The sequence below is a fragment of the Falco naumanni genome, chromosome Z (assembly GCF_017639655.2).
Source record: "Falco naumanni isolate bFalNau1 chromosome Z, bFalNau1.pat, whole genome shotgun sequence".
In the NCBI taxonomy this organism is placed as follows: Eukaryota; Metazoa; Chordata; class Aves; order Falconiformes; family Falconidae; genus Falco; species Falco naumanni.
The window spans coordinates 80,027,930-80,045,854 of record NC_054080.1 but is presented as its reverse complement, the minus strand read 5'-3'; the positions used below and the strand labels follow the sequence as shown (position 1 = coordinate 80,045,854).

Here is a 17,925-nt window from a genome sequence, read left to right as displayed (position 1 = left end):
GCACTTCCGTATTTATGGGCACATGTGCTAAGTGATCTCACAAGTATATTCTCCTACCTTTAACTTTAATGTTCTAGAAATCCCTGAGAATTTCTAAGACAGGAGCAAGTACTTTCAGGTCAGTTACAAGTAAGTTACCACAAGTAACTGAAAACTTCATGCCATGATGACTTTGGTTACTGAAAGACAAGGAAAGGTTTCCAGTTACCTTTTTTACAGTCTTGTCAGGTTCAAGAGCAATATCTGGAATGTTGGCATCCACCATGAGGGAAAATAAGTTCAAGATCAAGTTGGAATACCTAAGCATAAGAAGAGCAAATTAGGTACAACACTTTGTAACCTATACAAAAGAAATTTTGTAAACAACTTCATTTAAGAAACCCATCGTCATCTTAGTATGAATTGGTAATGCTTCAGGGGAGATGCATTAATAACACTTTAGTTCAATGTATTTATATTAAAAACATAGGATATCTGCTATTAGCAGTGTAAGTTTAAACCTCAAACTGTCTCAAACTGCCAAAACTGACGACTGCTTGGTTTTGTTACAATTTTCTAAAAATTGCCAGAACATTTATTCAGACACACATCGAATTAAAAAAATGTGATTTCGTATATTGTAAGATTTAATACCATTTTCTACCTCTAGTAGTATAAACATATGCTGGAATATTGATGTAAAGGTTATTTTCTATATATTAAAAAAAAGATATCAGAGATACAGTGGTATTATACAAATCAGCATTCAAAAAGTTGAAGTCTTCACAATTACAAGAAACAATTTTTCAAGTTGTTGCAAGGGCTTTTGCCATAACAAATTGAATATAAGTGATTTAACCAGATCCAAGTCTGTAGTTGCTCAGTTAAGCTGCAATAACAATGGCGTGCTACACTTATGAAGTACAAATACACCATTTAGAACCATTAAATAAGACAAGACAGTGCACAGTTTAAAGTTTTAGTATGGTGTTGAAGTCCTCACGAATCTTTTAAAGAACACCATTTTGCCCTCACAGGAGATTAACTGTAGAGATGTTTTTTGAAAGGATAATTTTCAAGCTGTTCAACATACACTGAACTTCCTCTGTAAGGAGATCTAGTCCCCTTTCACAGACAAAGTACATAACTGACTTCAAAATCTGAAATACTGCTTTGCTAAGAGCACTGGAAGCTTCACAGATAATATAAAATGAATTCTTAGCAGCAAAACTTCTTTATTAGCAAGCTGCTGAATATATGTAACCTGACAATTTCAAGTAGCACGAAGTATTTTAACTACACAAAACGACTGCTGCATAGCCATATTTTACAAAGTAAATACTACTCCAAAAAAATTAAATGTCTCTCTAGAAAAGCTTAATTCTATCAAAAATTCTTGACACTTCATTATTATCTGGAACTAGCATTACCTAACACACTCTAATAAAAGTTTTAACTCTTTGTAACACAAATATTTAACATAAACTGGGCAGAGATGTTCATTGTCTTAAGTTACTTCAGCTACTCTTCTTCACCTTCCCAGGGGCAAGGGGCTGGAATCAGGAAAATAACTTTTATGAAAGACAGACAGACAGACAGACAGACAGACAAAGAGAAAAGTTACACTACCATTTTGTTTCAGATCTGGCTAAGGAATCTGGCAGTCAAGTTGCTTTGGTGCCAGGAACAGACACCACAGGTTTTAAAGAATTTTTTTTCTATTTGCCTGAAAAAAGTATATCTCACTTTAAACATGTTTAAATCTTACAGCTACATTTTCTCAAGTCTCTTCTTAGGTTGTTGGTAGCTCCCACTGGTAGTTCTCCCTTTGAACTGAGCTAGGAGTCCAGAGTCTCAGAGTCTCTTTTGCTCTTGAACCACACAGAGGATAAAAGCTTATGAGCACTAGAGGTTACCGAGGTTATTTAAGTGATGGAGGTTTGTAACAGAGATTTCACAGGTCTAGGTAACATGGCTAGACGCCAGTTAAGAGCTGGTTCTGTTTCACAGAATTAAGTCTTTTTGTTCTTGCTGCTTAAAAGTAAAGGCACTGGAAGCATAAGATCATCTGAAGACCCTAATTTAAAAAAAGAAACAAAATCAAGGACAGGTAATTTTTTTTTTTTTTTTTTTGGGGGGGGGGGGGGAGTATGGAACGAGAAGATACAGAAATTAGGAAAGAGCTGCTCACTGTATCTTCAGGTCTCTCCTCTGCCCCTCACCCTGACATTTAACTCAGTTATCAACTAGATGGCAGTCCTAAGGATGAAAAAGAGCTTATTAAGTAAACTTGTTAGCTGCCTCTAGGATCCTTGTCACATTCCACACATTTTTAGAAAGCGTATTTAAAAACTGGAACTTGACAAGAGGTAAGAGATTCCTGCTTCAGACAGTTGGCTGTCATTCTTCCCATAGGCAATATCCTTGACAAATACGCCAAGAGGTTCACAACTGGTCAACTGACAGCCAAAATTCATCCTAAGATTAGACATTTTGCTGAAACACCTGCATTAGGAATCTGACCTGTGAAAAACAAAATGCCTTCATCACGCCAGTCATATCACTCTGACATCTATGTTACAAAGACCTCTGGAACGGCTGACCCCCATCCACAGCCAGAAAGAACCAGAAGCTGTTTTTTCTAGGTTTAAGGAGCTTCAATTAAGTACCTAAATCTGACTCTAAATCCTTTTCATGTAAATACATTCTTTGTTTTCCTCAAAGCTCAGTACAAATTAATTTGCAAACTAAATGAGAACTCAACTACACTGGAGGTTGATTAAACTTCTAGTTTCCACATGAAGTGCTAAAAAAACCAAGGTTTTGTAAAAATTTAAGAAATCCAACAAAATAACTCCTACACAGAAGAGGCCTCATACATACCAAGAAAGAAATGCACATTAGTTCCAATTCTCACTACAATCTTTTCTGAGAAAAGCAACTTTTTTCTTTTTAAGTGCTTAATAAATCATTAAATATATATATGCTTGACCCTAAGCACTCCTTTATGTATTTTTTTTTCAGCATTTACTGGCTTCTTTGCATACAGATGTCCTAAACCAACTGAGTATTTAGGCTGTTGACATTGCAATACTTCTATCAAATTCAAAGCCACAAACTTCCACTACAAAGACAGGACAGGACAGGACAGCTATGGTTTTCTGCAGTACCAAACTAAAGCCCTGTTTACCTCGTCTAACAGAAATTCCTAGCTTAAAATGTCATAACCTTTTCTGCAGTATAACTTGGGAACCCCCAGGACCCATCTCTTGTCAAGACTACATATAGTCCCCCAATCAGTATCATGACCCAGTTAGCTACAATAAACCATGGCATTTATTCCTCCAATAGTATTTCCTTGCAGCCCAGACTTGAGCAAAACTGACCTGATCCTTTCCAGTTTCACTTTTGGTTTTTCCTCTTCACAATGTAGCTCCAGCTTCTAGAAGACTATCCAGACCCTGCACTGCCTAGCTACAACCTTATCAAAGAATCAGCACTTCCCAAGAGCTATCACAGCTTTCCACTTGTTGCCTACAGCACTTTTCATTTAGATCTATATGGCCACCTCTGTCCACTATACCACTGAGAACAGATTGGGGAAAAGTCTGAGCCAGCAGGATATCCCCAACCATACAGAGCCAATCTCATCCCAAAGTACAGCTTCTCTCCCTAATTACTTCCTACTCCTTTGTCCTTATCTGTGCCCACTAACTCAAACTGAACATCAAAATTCCCACATGACTAACACAGGGGAACCCTTATTTGGGAGGGGACAGTACAGTCTCTAACCTCACTCTGGAAACAACTCTTGAAGTGTGGCTGGATTCTTCTTGGCTGGATCCTGCTGAGAATGTGTAAACTGGGGATTCTCAAAGGATGGGAAGTGCTAACACATATCAGGACTTAATATTTTTAAATAGGTTCAACATGCATAACAAAGGTGTAAAAGGCTGCTACAGCCCAAGTGACAATGCAAGCTCTGTTGCCAGCCACAATTTGCTCTGTGACACATTGAAAAAGCAGAGGCTGTGCCTTTGATACAGCACTGCTGACAAACACACAGAACTGATGTTCAAAAAAGTGGACAGCACCGCCCACACCCTCCAGGAAAAAATACAAACAAACAAAACCAATAAAAACCTGCACATCAATGATCATATGCCAAACTACTTCAACCTAAACCAATGAACTATTTTTCCACTTGCAAGTTTTAAAATGTTTTAATTGGTTTCACTATGCAACACCCATTCCACCAGGAATCCTGAAACACTTGAGAAACAGCACTTAGAAGACATACAGAACTGTCTGTACCCCAGGGAAATAAAGAAGAAAGAAGATGACAGAGATGTCAGAGTTTGCATTTTGTCTTAGCAATCAGAGGTTATGATTTCACACTACTTAGCCAGAAGAATTATCTGTGAATGGGTTTGCGTCAACATGCAGAACTGTTAGAACTAAGCCATTCCACCTCCAATACTTTTTCAACAAGTAATCTTAATAATTTTTAGTTCTAGTTGCTTAAAGTAATAGTTACAGTAATACTAACATTATCCTATGCTACCTTTGTTGAAAACCTTTTAAGATATTTATCCAGCACCATCTAAAAATACTTTCCTATTTAACTGAATAAATATTGGAGAAACTACAATTGCAACTACAATCCCAGACATTAAAAATGAAACCACCTTAACCTACAGTTTAGTTTGATACCCAAACTACTGCTAGACTCCACAGTTAATTATGATCTTTGTAGCAAATCACTGCATAAATTCATACAATGGATCATCTTTCACTGACACAACAGACCTTTCCATTGAAACATCTAAGTTTAAACAACAATTCCAGTACTTCACAATAAAAAAATACAGTATTACAAAAGTTTTGAGCATCATTTAGAACATGGACTATACCTAACCTTTCTGATTCTTCTCTGAAGTCATGAATGTTCTTTGCTAATAACATGCCATTATTTTTTCATGCTGCTGAACTGCTTTTAATCCATTAACAAAGTCAGTTCATAAACCAACTACTTACTCTCTTTTTAAGAAAACTACAGCAAGATTAACAAAACCACATTTTTAATTGGTATCCCTGACTGCCTACTTCTTATACTGTATGTACTTGTCACATAGACTTTTCACATGACTAATTTTTTTCCACATATTTGGAGGTTTATGTTATGCAATCTCGGTAAGTGAAATTCTTTCATCTCCATTGAACACGTACTAAATCAAATCACTGGACAAACCAAGACTGCTTACCTGTGTTCCGTTCAAACAGAACACAGCTGAGCCATCTGGCTCAGAAAGTTGATGGTAAGTAACATAGTCACTGTGAAAGAATGAAGCTGAATCCAAGTTAAAGTAAAGATCTGTTGGCCTGTAAGTAGATACAGTCTAAAGAGGTTTTTGCTGTCACAGTTTGTGGTATCTACAGAAACTGCTAACGTACCTGTCACTACAAGTAGCTAATCTTTGTCCCGCAGGCCCTGAACCCAGCTAAGCTTATATATGTGTCATCTTCAAGCCAAAAAATTTGGTCATCATTGATGTAAACTGGAGAAAGATAAAGCAGGAAATGAATAGTGACTTAAAAGGACGGTTCCTTGATTATCAATAATGAGATAAAAAACTGCTTAAGGGCAAAAACATATCAAAAAAGCAAGATACAATTTACACCCTACAGGAGTTCTTAAAACCCCCACTACTGGGGGCCTTAACATGAAGGACATTTACACTCAAGCTCTGTGTTACACCAATGCCATCATGTTTTCATTCCATTGCTTCATACAAATTCTTGTGTCTACATTCAGACTTCAAACAAGTTTTGAATTTTCAACAAAAGTATTTTCTCTGATTCATTTACTCCTCTCCTGTATTAACGTGGCTCTAATAAATGTTAGTATAAATCTAGTATTGTTACCTGCGGAGATGGAGAAAGGCTGTGTAGCACTGCTTACGGAACTCCTGGTACTGTTCACTCTGTGTGCCTCCCATACCTTCCACCATCTCCTTATTGAGCTTCATTGGGGGAGGCAGAGGCTTAGGGTCCCGACCCAAAATATAACCAAAGTCAATGTGAAATAGTTTACCTGTAGAAGGAAAGGCAAACACTTCACATTGTATCAAATCTTGGTGCAAACATTTATCACCTTTATATGCAATCTCCAGAAGATGCTAAGCAGCTCAAAAAAACCCCAAAAAATTACAGTTCACTGTTTTCTGTAAGGCTTATAAGTATGTATTTTATATCTTCAGCTGCCAACTTGAAATTATGGGTTTAAAACAATTAAAGCTGATTTGAAATTAATTAAAAGTACTAAAAATCTTTTTTTTTTTAATTTAAAAAAAACTAACAAGTTGAGATTTTCTGCCTTTTTTTTTTTACATGGAATACATACACAAAGACTGAATATTGAAACTGGTCAGCAGATACTAAATGCACAGTTATATAATAGATACTACTAGTTCTTTGTGCCTTCTTTAGAATTTGTTGGCAAATTACAATATTAACACACAAACTGCATTAATTTTAGTATCCCATTTTGTTTCTGTGGCATGAAGCATCTTATTTTATTTGTTTTACATTTACTAAAAGGAAAACAAGATTCATGATCCTATGAGTGACCTTTTGAAGCTGCTAAATAACAAAGAAGATTTCAAAGCCATTTCAAAATTCTTCCTAGTTATTTGAGTAAGATTAACATTTATCAACAGTTTTCATACATACTGAAGAAACATCACTATGATTCTAAATCTGAAATTTTATTTCCAATGTGCCAAAGTCTCTTTTGTTTTTCCAGTACTAAAATGCAAGAGTTCTATGAGTTGATCATCAGCTTTCCCTTCTCAGATCAACGACTACATATAAAATGTATCTGCTGCATTAACTTGACAAAAACATATATATCTTGCTTCAAATGCACAAAGCACTTCCGTTCTTATGAAGAGCTTGTGTGCTGCCATGCTGTTTACAATATTGCTCAGCTATTTGTTGGTGAGTATTCACTGCATTGTCTTTCAATAGTACTAAACCATGTGAGAAGCAATAGGTGGTAAAAAGAGTAACTGAAACACTAGCAAGTTTCCAAAAACCTTCCAGATAATCTGAAGATTAAATATTATATAAATACACAAACTAAAATGTTGTCAACAGAAAATAGAAAAATTCTGTTGTCAACAGAAAATGAAAATTCGTAACTCTTAGGAAGCGGTTTCTAGGAACATTCTTGACTCAAGTGGAAAATACTGATCCCACAAAGCAAAAAGAAGTTTCTGAAAGTGTTCTGCAAACAAATTTTCAGTTTGAAATGCATCATTTAAACAATGAATTTGGCCATACCAGAGCTGCATTACAAAAAGATGGTAAGAATGCAGATATGCAAGAAGTATTTATATTAAATACATTTTTTACAACATGCATATAAATGAAATCTGTTAAGCGATTTCCTTAGGACAGAGAGAAACCATCTTCCTGAGCTTTGCAGTAATGAGTAGTCAGGACGTAAATTAAGAGGCACAAAAAGCTGATGTATATTTGAACCAAAAGGTTTTGCATCCAAAGCGAAGCTACCCAGTGACATTCATGAATTTAAATCTTACATGACTAATTTATAGAGGAGGATGAAATGTAGATACAAGATGGAAGATCTTTTAAACAAGGAAGTAGAAGATTATTAGCATGATTGTTATCTGACAGTCACAGCACAGAACATACACAGTCTTGCTTCAGAATTACGGAACCGAACAGTATTATGGACAGAGCACTGTTTGCCAAGCGGTATCTTAACCTGAAGCATCTGTATTCACTTCAACCATAAGCTTAGGTATTCAGCACTCTTGGGGGGGGGGCGGGGGGGCAGAAAGAACAGTCAGTATTTTTCAATTAGTCACCCCTCTTTGACCATTTCATTGAATAATAATGTTCTATCAGAGAAGGCTGCTTGAGATCTCTCATAAGCACTCTTCTTCAACCCAAGAAACAAATTCCATCACAGTCAATTTTCTAAGGGAGATCACAAGGATGCTTAATAAGCAGGCAAAGTATATGCTAGTTGATAAATGCCACAACCATTACACTTTGCATACCTAATTGTGCTACAAAAAAAACCCCAAAAAACTCCGTTCCTTCAATAGTTTTTCAAGCTGTTACAGGAGTTACTTTTAGAGCACTAACTTCTTGAAGTAGGCGCTCTGATATATACAACCCCTCTCACCCTTAAGTTACAAGAAATGTTTAATTAAAAAGTTTGGGGGGTCTGTTTTCTGTTCAATTATTCAAACCTGTCACCTTGAAGAGTCAAGAGACAACATTTTGAATAAAACAGAAACTCTTGTGGTAGTAATTAAATCCTTTTTTTAGTTTGCTCTAGAGATAGGCAATAAGAGGCAATGATTAATAATTTAAATTGGTAAAAAATGATGCACCTAAAACATTCAAAAGCGTTTTAAGAGCTGACTGATATAGGTTCATATAAATTAGATATCAAATACTGTGCTTACGCATTTTTAGGAATCAAGTGTAAAAGAAAGTATAAGATGAGGCCACCCTGCATTAGCACTATAGCTTCCCTAGCTGTACTTCAAAATTTGGTAGACTTTTAGCTGACTCAAAATATATGTCAAAAGCTTTCATTTAAATACATTAAATCCATTTTCAAACTTACGTATTAAACAGACAACTCATTTTCATTTGTGCAGCTTCTCCAGGTTCAATCAAACCAGTATACCGTATTACAGAAGGTTCCCCTAGGTGCTGGCCTGAGGATGCTACACAGTACAGACTACCAGGCAGCATGAAGGAGTACTGCAGTTCTAGAGCTTTCTATGGAAAAACCTGACTTACATTCTCCTCAAGGACCTTATTACAGTGTGAACAACTGAACAGCAAGCCTGCTTTGGACAAATGAAATTGGTTGTATACGCAATACTGAAAATTCAGTGAAGTTTATATTATTATTATTTATATTATTATATATATAGGATGTATATATTCTTTATACATATTTTATGATTATTTATAAATAACAATGTAAATATTAATTTAATAAACGTGATTATTGGAAAACGTATAATCTAAAATAAAAACTTGCAAGTAGCTCAAGTGACAATCCCAAGTGAAATTTGTATCAAGGCATAACATTGAGCATCCCACTTTCAAGATATTAATGAATGCAATGATTAGACTACCACTCAGTATAAGCTCTCTTATAAGAGCAAGGCTGGAGAAAGTTTCTGGTACCTATTTGATAAGGTGTAGTGCCAGAAAATACTAGTAGTAGCAGAAAAAGCAGGATAAAAATAGGAATATCAACACTCGGACCACTGTTGCAGATTATATGAACATCAAACAAACAAACAAAAAAAATCACCCTGATCCAGAAATTACTGAAGTTGTAATTTAAGAGGACAAAAATACATTTAGTAAGAATTTTTAGTCTGTAAGAGTTGACTTTCATTGTGAATAGCATATTGTCTCCGATGTTAGCAATCACTCCTGATACACATCTGTACAGAGGCAAAAACTGCCAGCAACAAATTTAAATATGTATTTTTCTTCAAGAGCACAGTTCTTCAAAACTGTACACATTTGAAGTCTGTCAGCCTTAAGTATATGACAATACTTAAAAAATGACCTTGTCTAGTAATCACAGCTGAGAAACAGTCTACAGGAGAATCAGCATCTCATTTGGGCAGGTATTGAGTGAGGTTTTTCAGTTCTGGAGCGTCGCACGATTTCTGTGGTTTGTATTTGAAAATTCCTGAAAGTTACATAATTTGGCTGAGAAAAAGCATACCTTCTCAACTGAATTTAGAAGACGACTCTAAACCTTTATAAACAATGGTTGAACTTGGAAGGGACCTCTGAAGGACATCCGGTCCAACCTCCTGGTCGAACAGGGCCTGCTGGGCTGCCTTGCCCAGGACTATGTCTGGATGGTTTCTGAGTATCTCCGAGGATGAAGACTCTACAACCTCTTTGGGCAACCTGTTCCAGTGCCTCGTCACCTTCACCGTGAGTAAGAATTCATACCCAGTGTGGTATTTATATACACTTATCATCTATCCTCCTGGCAAATTAAGACTGCTTGTGAACTTTGTGTAACGCCATTTTTCTAAAGGCTTTGAACTTCTATGTTTTATAAAACTATTACATTTCCTTCCTTCAATATACACATAGTGCCAGTGCCATAACACATACCGTTCAGTCTCTCAGACCATCATGTGAGTCTCTCAGACCTCAGCTTCTAATCCATTTTCTTCAGATCTATTACATCTCAATTTAAAGGGCTCCTAATCACTCATGCTGAAAGGCAAAACTGGACTTCTAGTTTTGGTTTATTAGTGTTCCTGAATGACAGCTAAACCATATGGGTGATGGGTTTTTTTTTGTTCAAGTCCACTTTTAAACTAAAAGAGCAGTTACTTTAGACAACAGGTGAAAGAGATTTCATCCTCTGAGATTCTTACATTCTTGCAGAGCTAGATACAAAGGCCTTGAGTTTCTAACATTTAGACACTGAAACCTTTAGGCACCTATTTAAAAATCTGCATTCCCTATAAAAATGGGGATTTTAGGCATCTGAGAAAACAAAACATAACAATTCAGGAAATACCTTGAGACCACAGACAAATATGCAAGAACTTCCTGCCCTGTCTCAAGGCTAGGAGCTGGACTTCTATGTAGGCATCTATACATGTAGGAGACCAACTGGAAAAACAATCTAACACCTAGGAAAGCTGGTAAGAGTGCAGTCAGCAGGTGATGAAACTCGTTAAGGGAACAGGGGGTAGCGATGCCCTGAGCCTGGCAAGGAAGGAATCAGATACTGCAGGAATGTCTCAAACACTGGGAAGATCAACAAAAGGTTACTTTGTATGAACTAAGTCTGCTAAGAGGGAACAGCCTGCTAAACCCTGAATAACGGCTCCAGAAGCAGCGAAGTCAGCGGATTTCTGCAGTAGCTGGGGGAAAGGTAAATGCGGCAGGGGGAGAATGTGAACACTGACTGAATTCAAGACCAAAAAGACTTGCCCCTCCCATGCCTGTAAGGGGCATGTGTGCTAATTTACAAGGCAAGTGAGGCTGATTTTAGTAAGGTAGTCCACATTGAACGATAGGAATAAAAGAGAAGGCAAGTGATATTTTAGGAGGGGTAACACGTAAAAGGGACTTCTGGATGAGTGCTCCTACAAAAAACACCCCTCAGACAGGCCTGGCACTGGATCCAGAACTGGTGATCTCCCCCTCTCTTCCCCCCACACCCACTCCTCTTTTTCTCCTTATCTTCTACCTTTTTCTAGTAACGCAAGGTATGAAACTTTATATGCATGGCAAGCGATAAGAATTTCTGCTACCCAATTATCTACCAACGAGCCTAACTATGAAATAACAGTCTTTGTTCACCTATGGACCTCTGGTATTGTGTATACCCTATTCCGACCAACAGAACCAGCAAATCTGAGTCACTCCTCCCTCCTTGGTGGGACAGCACAAGAACATACAGTTCAAGATACACAGCTTCGGACAAACATTTCTGATGCTGAAAGTGGCTCACTCCTGAAAGTCCGCAAGATTACACTGGCACACTTTCAGGAAGCAGGAACAAAATCTCTGCTGGAAAGACTTTTAATGGAGTGTCTCTTCTTCAAAAACAGTGCCCTAATAATCACTCTCCACTCCTCATTTAAGCTACTTTACTGTGGAAAAAGCAAGAATCGAGGCATTTACTGACTGGAAGAGGACAAGATGTTTCCAGGCACATGCAATAACACAGCATACACAGAGAAAGTAATTTGTTCAAAACCTAAAAGCTAATACTGTTTTATATGTTTAAGTGCCCCCCTCCCCAATGTTGACTACATTTTTCTACTGAACACCTGGTTTTCTAACATATGGAATATAGAGGACAGGCCCTTGGAGAGTTCAAGGAAATGGCATCAAACATGAAAACTTTCCCTGAGTAGCAGTCAGGGCATGAGGGATTTGAAAGTCCATCTGAGTTCCTTTCAGCCTTAAGAGTGATCTTTGATTAAATGAAGCACATACCTGAGGAGACTAAAAATTGGTATCTGGTGCTTGCAATAGCCAGTAACATCTAACTCTAGCCCGACAGGCTGAAATGTCCATCACTTTTACTGCTAATGCCTAGATTTTAATAGAAGAGAACGTTCCCATATAGCAGCACAGAAGTTGTTTTATTTCACCAGAGAACTGTTAGGGAAAACTACTGAAAACCTGCACAGAACTCTGAAATCCTTAAACAAAATGCAGAACATAAGGCAAATCAGATGCAAGTAGTAAACCAATTTTAAGTCTGGTGGCAACCGTCTTTTAACAGGTAAGAAACTTTTACAAATTATTTCAAACGGACCTTTTCCCACGTTTGGGAAGAGGGGAAGAAAACCCCCAACCCAAACAGGAAAACCTGCAGCTCTGAATTATAATGTACTTTCTGTAAACTACAACTGCCACTGATTTTAACCTGGCCTGTAGAGAAGTAGAATTTAGTGACCATTTTAACTGGATTCTTATTTTCAAGCTGAAGCAATAGGATAAAAATTTCTCTGATGAAAATGAGTGGATGGATGGGGTGGTTTCCTAGCTTCACAACAAATTGTAATGTTACCAAAATTCCTCCTTTGCTAACAGAGCACTGCCATGTTAAAAAAATCAGAACGCCTAATTTATTGACACCACTTGTCATCAGCTACACATTGTAAATTTTCTAAGATTGCACAAAAATGGAAGAAAGTAGCATGAAACATTAGGGACTTATTCAAGATACAGGTTTTAAACTCAGTATGCAGCAAGAGCTGGAAGTTTATCATCATCATCCATATAACAGATAAGCGCCCAGCTTGTACTAAGAATCGTAATTTTTCCCCCTCACACCTCAAGCTGTTCATTCTCAAAATACACTCCATGAAGGCATATAAGAAAAAAAAAAAGGTGATGTCAGATAAGTATTGTTAAATGAGAAATACTGTTCAAGATACCTATATAAGAAAATGTTTTAGCTGACCAACAGCTAGAAGTTTATATTATTTTTGGCAGGCATCACACAAATTAAGCGTTGCAGAGAGAAATCTAAAGGGTAACAGTATGTGCTAGGGGTTTATTTATTTATTTTTTTTTTTTTTAAAAGATGTTCCTTTATCAAGACCAGTAACATTTAAAAACATATTTAAAAATTCCACTGCATTTTACATACTAGTTTGCAACATTAATAAATAATATTTATAAATACACTCATCTAAGCACAGATATAGCAGAAGGGTTTGTATCCTATACTTTTTCACTTTTGTCATCTTTCAACCTGCTTTGGGAGAGATGGTTTTAACTGCAAAGCACTGCAAGTACAAATACATGGTGTCATCTCACATATGGAACTATTCAGATCTTTGCTGTCTTACCTGGCAACCCTTTCTGAGACTGAAGAATAAATCAGATGTCAACTGCTGCACTTCACACTGAAGACAGACCATAGCTCTACCTCTAAGCATTACATGAGAAGACAGCCCACTTCTTTCACCAATCTACACATGATGCTAAAAGCAAATGTGGTTTTCAAGCCCTCAGTCTTTGACCTGCCCTCAGATATTAATAACCTCATTTTATCCAAGTAGCATTTTTTTCTACTGCTACAGCAGTTTCAGGTGTAGAGTTCAGATCAAAGTGCCTGTATTTAGGGAACCTATAATGAGGACTTCAATTTACATGTAGGTCCCCAAAGGTTACTGAAAGACTCATCTGGCCAGTCACTAAGATGAGCATTAGTTGGTCAGACACACACATGCAGTGCTACTCAAGAATGCCTTTTCAACATCTAGGATATCCTAAAATATCTACACACAGCCTGCAAATATGACAGGACCTTTATGAAACCTCTGTCTGCTGATAAAGCAAGTTATTAAGATATCTCAAAATGGGACAGGAGACTTCACTTGTCTATCATAACTCAAACACTACCTAAGCTTGACTGTCCTGATTGTCCTAAGACTTTAAAAGGCTTAGCAATCATGAAGACATCCATGCCAGGTGTAAGATAAGTAGCTAAATCACAACTCTACAGTCAAAACCAGTGGAACAAATGAGAGTAGTTTCAAAGAAAGACATGACGTTACTAACATAACACATATTACACGAAAGTTAACTGGACATGTAAGTGGACATGCTGCAACTTGTGTATCACAATCCAGCTTCACAATGACCCAGCTCTTCCTTCCAAGGCAACAAAGGGCACATTAGCTGATAAGTCAGATGCTGGCATTTATATACATATCGGTCTGTAATTCTACAACAAGGCACTGATGTTACTTAAAGCTGAGTATTCAGCTGCCAGTGTCTTGTTATTTACAAGTCACAGTAATACCTGCTCTTAATAATTTGGAAACTAGAAATTAAAACTTCACAATTGATAACATTTTTCATCTCCAAGAGAAGTAGGAAGTTGAAAGTTCTCAGAGAAAATAAATATTCCTGTCATGCAACAGCAACTATATAATGTGACCTTCAGGGTACAAGCTAACGCACATTTGTGAAACAGATGCAAGCGTACTTTTAAGTTTTAACAGCACTCACAGATTAGGATGTTTTGACAGAAGGTTCCCTATATTCCTTTCCAAGCAAACTTCTGCAGCTGTCCTTTAAGTATAATGGGACAGCATTTAAAAATCTGAAAGCCTAGGTATCTTGTTTAAGACTACTTAAAGGCAGTCACCCTACTTCCAGAACTACAGGCATAAAACAGTCACGAAAGACGACAGAAATTACTTGACCCGACATGCTCATCCTGTAGGGCAAAAAAATACATTTCTAACACTGAATGGGAAACAATCTGGTTTTAAGAACTTCAATATCTATTAATATTTAAATTATACCATATCTATTATAAACATAGACATCTGTATATTAGAAGATAATGCAATAATTCTATAGGAAGAAGTCCAACATACATGTGGCTACATCCACCAAGCTAAAAAGTAGAGCCAAAAAAGGTAACCATACGTTATTGCCATATACATCCAAGAAAAGTATGTGAATCCACTGCTGGTACTCAGCATTCTTTACCCTGTTGGAAAGCTTCAATTCATTAAATAGTTATCATCAAGAAAGGATGCATATATGGCCATGCAATTTTGAAGAAAGGTACATACAGCTTCCATTCTTCAACAGAAGAATTAAAATTAGCTTTTTCCAACTTAAGTCTAAGGGATTCTTAGTAGCATTTTTAGTAAGCCTTTGTTGTACATGGAACCTAAGAATTTCTCTTGGTAGCTCAAAAAGATCTCACTCTGTATGTGACAGAGTATAGGTAGCAGATGAAAACAGTTTCAGAAAGTACCGTAGATCTGCACTGCCCTCTGCTGTACTGTTTAAATTCTTCCACCAAGCCAAACCACCACTGTGCTGTTACTTTTTAACAGAAAGGTAAGATGTATTTTATCCCACAACAAAACACTAAAATACTACTACTCTAACCATGCAAGCAGTGCCTGCTAGCGAAAAATGTATACCTCTCACCTTAGACAAATGACAGACAAGGCAGATGAAAAATCAAGACAGATTTTTAAATGCCCATTTATACACTTCCAACCAGGTAAGGAAAAGTACGCTGGCTTTAGTTGCTCCGCCACGCACTTAGAGCGAGACCTTTTACTCTAACCAAGGCCCAATAGTTAAATTTTCTAGCCTTTCATACAGAGCATGCTGATTCAAACTTATAAATGCTTCAGCCTTACCTGTAAACTTCCACATGGAAGCCTTGCAAATGGATATTAAAAATTACTTTTTTATTTACATGTATTCTGTTTACATGTTTCTATTTAATAAACATTTCACTATTATAAACACTTAGCCACAACTCCTAACTCTTCATCATTATGTAATGAAGGTATTCAAGGAATCAAACTCCTGTGGGAAGCTGTAGCTCAAAAGCAACCAAGCAAATGAACCAAAACAACAAACAAAACCACCAAAAATTTTCTCCTCCACAAGGTATGTTTTTCTTTGTTGAAACTGTGAAGTTCATGCAGCTACATACAAATTAATTTTCAAGTAAAACACTTCAACTTCCCTCCACCCCAAGCCATTGATTTTAATAGTTGAAGTAGCTTAATTTTCAAATCCTTCACTTCCTCTGGTAGAGAAATCTTCTATTAATTTACCATTAGAGTTATTCACTCTACTTGGTCTATTACTGAATCTGTAAAGAGGGCAACAAAAAAATATTAAAAAAATTAGAACAAGTTAAGGAGCGTCAGAATGCATATTGCTATTTTGAACTTTCAAGATACATGGGTTCTGCTGCAAACTAAAGGATGTACTTGATTAAACAGTAACTTCTACTTTCTCCCCTGCAGTTCTGACTTTGTATTGAGCAGGACACTAAAGAGCCCGTTTCCTTCTTTGTGTTTAAAAAGGCTTAAATATCTATCTATCTATATGTATGTGTGTATATATATATATAAAATCTCAATTGGAGCTAAACAGTCCAGCCAGCTCAGTTAGACTGATGATGAAACACTTGGATTTTTGTGTAAAGTGGATTGTTTTCATCAAGAACACAAGATTCTTAGGGAATAGAAAATGCTCAAGTGAATCCTACTGACAGGCCTCACTTGACATTCCCACTTCTGGGACATAACATGTAAATTTCTTAGAAAAACATACAGACCTGGACAACTCACAGAACGATTTTGATTAAAACAAAGTCAAATTTCAGACAAGAATTCACATGGACAACTCAGTGAAGTCATCAAGATAATACCTAATTCCATACGACTACTGATAATACTTGTCTAACCACCTACTGTATTTGGAACAGCATACATTAAAAAAGCAGAATTATTTGGCAACTATTAAAATATAACTGGCATCTAATTATTAGACCTTGAATTTGCTTTCTGATAGCATGTTAAAAAAAGGTACTGAACAGGAATGTAACAATTTAATGAAAATTAAATGGTCTGGTAAGAACAAATAGGATACCTGGGGTTGAGGTCATTTTACAAATACTTCTTAATGCATCCTTTTTTTAAAGCTTTGGACCAAGATTTCTGAAAAAAATGTAACTATTATTTTATCCAAGTTTAAGATAACAATGAAATCTCTCTTGGTCTTAGGTAAAGGCAGTCAAATTCTACCATATACTGGGCCCATACTACTTTCAAAAGAGGTAGCATCACTCAAGAAAATTTTTACGTTTAACAAAGAAAAAACTTACACATCCAGTTTTCAAATGGAAAAAAATGTGACAGTAGAACACAGGCCTTTCAAATAAGCCAGCTGAAAACTATACAAAACCCCCAGTATTTACAAACATGTCTGTGCTGAGGTTAAGTTGAATTTATGCTACCTGCAGAAACATAAATGTCTCTTAAACTGACACCAAAACCACATCAGATACACATTATATCTTGTATACTAATGTGTTTAGAGAGCAATTAGTCTACTTGTTCTTATTCTTTGACTGCAACTTCACACTAATTTAAAACAGTTTAATAGCTTAAACCTAAACTTTGATTTACCGCATCAAATATTACCTTAGATGAAACAATGTAACTTTACATTTAAAAATATATTCTAATCTACAATACTCAAGTGGGTTATAGTCAAAAGGAAATGGAGCAAAACAGTACCGACACATTAGAAATTAATCAACTGCTGTTATAAAATTACACTACTAAAAAGAATTACCTGTTTTTGTTAGCAAAAGATTATCCAGATGTCTATCTCCAACTCCAAGGATGTAAGTAATTACACAATAACCAGCTGTAACAAGTAAATTATAAACATGAATATAAGCACCTTTCCTGGAGAGCAACAAGTTCCACACAATTAACAGCCGCCTTATCTTAGTTCTTGTTCACTAGTAATAAATATACCACGCAAACTGGGAGCAGAGGTGGTACTGATGAAGAATAATCCACATTATCAGCA

General features: G+C 36.4%; 1 protein-coding gene across 3 annotated transcripts in view; it reads right to left on the bottom strand.

Annotated features, from left to right (window-relative positions):
- The window catches only part of PIK3C3 (phosphatidylinositol 3-kinase catalytic subunit type 3), an 82,205-nt gene that overhangs the window by 23,880 nt on the left and 40,400 nt on the right, over positions 1-17,925 (bottom strand). For all 3 annotated transcript variants that reach the window (XM_040579653.1, XM_040579654.1, XM_040579655.1), the window contains 3 exons: positions 17,683-17,757; positions 5,905-6,073; positions 209-299 (listed from right to left, as the gene is read on the bottom strand). In XM_040579653.1, the coding sequence (XP_040435587.1) occupies positions 209-299; positions 5,905-6,073; positions 17,683-17,757 (335 nt within the window). The remainder of the gene's footprint in view (positions 1-208; positions 300-5,904; positions 6,074-17,682; positions 17,758-17,925) is intronic.